This window comes from Aptenodytes forsteri, unplaced genomic scaffold, assembly GCF_000699145.1.
Source record: "Aptenodytes forsteri isolate BGI_AS27 unplaced genomic scaffold, ASM69914v1 Scaffold153, whole genome shotgun sequence".
Lineage (NCBI taxonomy): Eukaryota > Metazoa > Chordata > Aves > Sphenisciformes > Spheniscidae > Aptenodytes > Aptenodytes forsteri.
The window spans coordinates 2,189,616-2,194,856 of NW_008796178.1; the positions used below are offsets into that span (position 1 = coordinate 2,189,616).

The window sequence follows — 5,241 nt, forward strand, 5'->3', positions numbered from 1 at the left end:
ATTTCTTGGAAATTTACACAAATCTTTTACGCCTGCTGGCGCTTAGGCCAATGAATCTATAATTAAGTGATACAGCAAAATGCACAAACTTTTGCGGTCTACCTAAACCAAAAAATACACTTTTTTTTCCTTAGTTCTACTCTATTTTCTTTTTTCTGCTCTCAAGTCCAGCCCTGGATTTATCCCCCAGGCAGAACTGCTGTTTGCACAGCGGGATGACTTGAAAGAAGAGGACTTTGGAGAGATTTTTAGTTATGCAGGGAAGAATAAAAAAAAAAAACAAAGGAAGGAAAATATCCCAATTCTCTAGGTTACATTATTGGTTATATAACCAATCTCTCTGGTTATATTTACGCTCCTATAAATAGACAATTGTCCTGAAAGAGTGGCCTAAAAAAAAATGACAAATGGAGTCAGGACGCGGCAACTGTCGACGCTTGGGTGGGAGTGGGTGCAGGGGTGGCGGGGCTCAGCACGGGGACGAGGACATCTGGTCGTAGTCGGGGCACTTGAGCAGAGCCGGATAGTTACTGTTCATCTGCAGGGACGCCTCGCTGGAGATATCCGAAGGGCTGCGGCCCCGTGCCCACGCGTCTGGGTGCAAGAACTGCCCCGAGTAGTCGGAGCAGTTGCTCAGACGGGGACGGTAGAAGCCGGGGTGAGGTCGGTAGATGTCCTCGGCCGTGTATCGCTTCATGAACAGGTAAACGGACATCACCCCGGCGCTCTGCAGGGGAGAGAGACATGGCCTGATGCTCACCCTGCTGACGGCTGCCTTCTCCACCACCACCAAAGCAGAACAAAAATAGAAATTGCTTTTTTTGCTCTGCTGACGATGCACAAGGGCTCCTGAGGAGCCACTTCACTGCCCTGTGCCCTGGGTTCCTGCAGTAAATAACGTGGCACAACCACGTCTCCTCCTCTGCATCTGTGCTCAGCATCAAGTCACAATCAAATGCTCCATCGGTGCTCCCGGCTTGGGGTCTGTCCCCACTATATATGTCTCCCACCATACTATGTATCTGCTCTCATAGCCTACCCTTAAACTCCATCTGAGTCCTCTTTCTGCTCACAGCCTCAATGCCCCCCCCCCGAGTGGGATACACTAGTTACAGGGATGTGACAGCTCCTGGGTACCTCTGTGAGAAGGAACGAGATGGCAGAGAAGGCAAATGACCATCCGTATTTGTAATTGAAGAACGTTTCCGAGTCCTTGGTCCTGTTCAGCATCTCGTCGTTAATGCTGGATATGTAGAGGACCAGCCCCACCACCAGGGACAGACCTGGGGAGAAACCAAGGAGAAAGACAGTGGGAAACGCTTCAGAGATGAAGCCACTGAAGAAGCACCTTCCTTCAAGACCTGACTTGCAGGTGAAAGTGTAAAACTGTGGAAGCGTGCTTGAAATAACTGGGGAAAGAGGCTGCTTTCCTGCTGAGCTAACCCGGGGCACTCCTCTCACTTCACTCAAACAGTTACCTGCTCAAGCAAGTCCGTGTGCACCGGGTAGAGGCTGGCTTCAAAGCTTGGCTGTCACAGCTATTTGTTTAACACTAGCAAAACACCATGAATAAAACATTCACTTGTCTCATGTAGAAACATCCCGGCTGAGCAGTTTGAAGTTTCAGATCTCTCCTGCGACTGATGTGCCATGAGAGGTGTCCTGTCCCCCAGCACCTGCTCCTGCACGGGTGGTGGGTGCTTTCCCCACATCTCCTCGCCACTGCCACAAACGAGTTTTGCACCGGGTTATTTTCCATCCTGCAAAGCCCGAGCAGGCTGCGGGGCCAAGCCGGGAGCCCCTGCGGGTGATGATTCCAATAAGGAGCCACCACAGCGGGTTAGGAGAGCACCAGCAGCTACAAAAGCAGATGTGCTCTATGCTCAAGGATTTTCAGGAGAAAACCTGGCTAGCAAAACTCACCCGACAGGATGAAGAATATCCCTGAGACGAAGGCGAGGATGGTCCTGTGAGGCCGAATGTGGCCGATGTTGCTCAAGATGAAGCCGATGAACATGAAGAAGAGGCTGACCAGAGGGAAGGGGGTGGCAGAGCGGATCATCTCTGGTGGGAGAGGAGCAGAGGAAAGCGAGAACAGGTCAATCCTCCCCACGCGGTGTGAGAAACGGGCTCGGCTGGGTGGGACGGCTGTGGCCCTGCTGCTCTCTGACCACGTTGTGTCCTTCCTCACGCCCGGTTAATGTGGCTGCCCCTGCGCTGCTCCCCAGCCCCTGGCAGGAGTTCCCCTCTCTGCTAATGAGCTGAGTGAAGAAGTGACTGTCTGGCTGTGGAAACGTCTGCTAACGTTTGCATTTCTGAGGGTTCCTATGTGAAGTGTTAGATAGGAAAAAAACACTGCAACCTGCATTTTTCTCTAGCTTCGCTGCAAAACTGTTTGCTGAACACTTCTATTTATTAAATCAGAAATGACTGCAGAATTCATCGTGAGAGCTGTGACACTCCATCCTTAATTCATCCCACTATGTAATGTGTAAAATTGACTGCTACAGAATAAATACAGCTGCAAATTACAGAGAGGAGACTATAAAGCCAAACACTTCCATAAACATCAGTGCTGAATAGTCAGTGACAAGAAATTGTACAGCTTAGAGACTCTGTGAGCATCCTGCTGTTAGAAAGGGATGTCCCCAAAAGCTTAGGAGCATATTGGGTAATTTCACATGGTAAAAAATGAAGTTGCGTCCTTTCATGGTAGCACTATCAAGGAACTAGGAGCTTCTTCGTCAAGGACACAAAGAGGATTTCTTGGGGAGATCCCTAGTGACCCTTTGGTGCTTTGCAGGACACAAAGAGTAAGACCCCACCGAACCACTTACTCAGGACGTTGACTGTGGATTCAGACGTCAGCTGGATGTTCATGGGCATGACGTATTCGATAGTGAAGCACCGGCCACGCTCTTCACCTGCAGCAGACACAGACCAAGTCATCTGCAGTGTGTTTGTCTGTTTTTGGTGGGGGAGAGAGTGGCTTTAAAATTAATTTCAGTGCACGCATAAAAACAATCTTGCTTTTTAGTGCTGCTTCTATCTCGGGTGTCAGCGTTTGGGGCTGAAGAAAGCCATCTCTTAACTACCATCTCTCTTGCGCAAAAGGATTCCCTTTTATACAAAAATGTGAACCCTGAAGCCAGAGGGTTTAAGGTCACCCCAGGGGCAATATCAGAGCTCCTCGCTCCCCCAACTTTTTCAAAGCAGCAGTTGAAACTTTGTGACATTTCAGATCATTCACTGAGATTCCGATTCCCTTGGGTTTTATTCAGCTCTGTCCCTGCAGCCAAGTCGCTTCATCAAACTTGGCGTGGACGGAGGGAACGGTCCAGCTGACCTGAATCTAAATGTTGCAGGGACAAAACGGAAAGTTTTGAGCTGCTGCCCAAGGCACCGTGGCCGCGGCACTGGGACGGAGCGCGACGGGGGGCAGCGGGGTCTGGCATGGCAGCAGTGAACTCACCCAAAGCCTGCGTGCAAAGGCACATTTATCCATCTGACTATTAAAGCTTGGCATGGGGTGACGGCATTACTCAGGTTGTGCCTAAGTTTGGAAGCAAAGATGGGCACAGCCTCTAAAAATCCTATTTTCCCCAGCCCTTTCCCATGGTATGATGCTGACACGCAGCAAACATCACCTTACGGGGACATTTTTGAGAGGGAGGCCATACCTGCCAGAAAGCAGACCCTCCAGAGCCCCGAGTGCAGCGACACTTTGATTTCCACCGTCTGGTTTTGGGGCTGGACGATGCCCTCCTCCAGGTAGAGCCAGTAGTCGGTGCTGACGGAGATGCCCAGGAGGCCGAGGCCGCAGACGGCGAACACGCTGCTGAGCAGGGTCAGCGCCTTCCTGCCACAGGCGCTCATTCCCAAAAGCATGGGGGGCCGAGGCGGCGGCGGGGACGGCTGCCGGGAGAGGGGATGCGGCCGTCAGGACGGAGCCGTCTACCGCTTTTTGGGAGAATGGATGTCTCAAAGCTTTGGCTTCTGACCTTAATTGCTTATTTAGGTCGAGCTGAAATAAGCCATTAAAACAATCACAGCGGGCCCTGACAGACGGAGAGTTTGAACCAAATCCCACCTGACTGCTGCCCCACGCCGGCCCAGGGCTCATGGATGTGCTGAATGCCGGGTGCCGGGCCGGCGCTGGGAGCGGAGCGGGATGGGCTGGCCTGGAGCAGCTCATCGGCTCCCGTTTTACTTGCTGCAGGTGAATTCCTGCTGCTCCCGCTGAACCCAGCACTCGTCTCCCCAAGGACGTAGCCAAACCGCAGCATCTGCCGTCCTCAGAGCCTTATCTAACGCTCCCATGAAGGGCAGCAGTGCCAGCCATATCTCCTCAGCACAGGAGCCTGGAGCGGGATGGGCTGGCCTGGAGCAGCTCATCGGCTCCCGTTTTACTTGCTGCAGGTGAATTCCTGCTGCTCCCGCTGAACCCAGCACTCGTCTCCCCAAGGACGTAGCCAAACCGCAGCATCTGCCGTCCTCAGAGCCTTATCTAACGCTCCCATGAAGGGCAGCAGTGCCAGCCATATCTCCTCAGCACAGGAGCCTGTTGAGGCTCACGGACACTGCGTTAACAGATCAACGAAAATACTTTTAGCTGCCAGACCGAACCCCCCTCCCGAGCAGCTCCAGTGACCACCCCGCTCCCCCCAGTGCTGCCATTTTTCCTCTTCCAGGGTAGATTTACCCATTAGAGCATCAAGATCTCCATTTTGCAAAAACCATGCTACATTTATGCCCGCTGAATGACATCATCAAGTGCCTTGAAGCAGAGCAGCGTGATGCAATAGCCTGCCTTTTTTGCTTTTTATTGTGCTTGCTGGATCGGAGCCGCAAGCACTGGTGTCGGCTGAATGCAGAGACTGAACTGGTCCAAACTGGGCTTGTGCTTCAGGGGGAGGCAGGGAAATGGGGCCAGAGAGCTGCAGTCAGGCCCTGGGAAGACATTACAGAAGGAGGAGAAAAAAACTTCCCTCATCCTCCATGTCGCTTACGGATGGAATATTTTTTTTTCTTTTATTTTTGCTAATTTGTGGAATTTAGCAGTTCTCACGGTGCCCTGCAGACTGATAAAATGTCACCAGAAATCAGAGTTCTTAGCGCAGCACAGAAGAAGTACAATTAATATGGGGGGGGGGGAAAGCCACAGAAAAGACCTTATTAGAGGAATAAGAGCAAGAAGGAAAAGATACGCGTGAGAGAGACGGTCTTCTGGGGAGTGGGAAC

At 51.7% G+C, this 5,241-nt stretch overlaps 1 protein-coding gene across 1 annotated transcript; it reads right to left on the minus strand.

Moving 5' to 3' along the window:
• Positions 1–469: 469 nt before the first annotated feature.
• CACNG5 (calcium voltage-gated channel auxiliary subunit gamma 5) lies at positions 470–3,888 on the minus strand. The gene is made up of 5 exons (XM_009287712.1): positions 3,681–3,888; positions 2,838–2,924; positions 1,924–2,064; positions 1,138–1,283; positions 470–727 (listed from the first exon to the last, which is right to left on the minus strand). Exons 1-5 carry the CDS (start codon positions 3,886–3,888, stop codon positions 470–472), a joined length of 840 nt encoding a protein of 279 aa, XP_009285987.1.
• Positions 3,889–5,241: the final 1,353 nt, after the last annotated feature.

Excerpts from the sequence above, each read along its gene's own strand:
- CACNG5 (XM_009287712.1), bottom strand. The coding sequence starts at position 3,888 with ATGCTTTTGGGAATGAGCGCCTGTGGCAGGAAGGCGCTGACCCTGCTC. Across the intron at positions 2,065-2,837 it reads ATCCACAGTCAACGTCCTGA|AGATGATCCGCTCTGCCACC; the intron begins GTAAGTGGTTCG and ends CTCTCCCACCAG. Across the intron at positions 728-1,137 it reads TCTCGTTCCTTCTCACAGAG|AGCGCCGGGGTGATGTCCGT; the intron begins GTACCCAGGAGC and ends TCTCCCCTGCAG.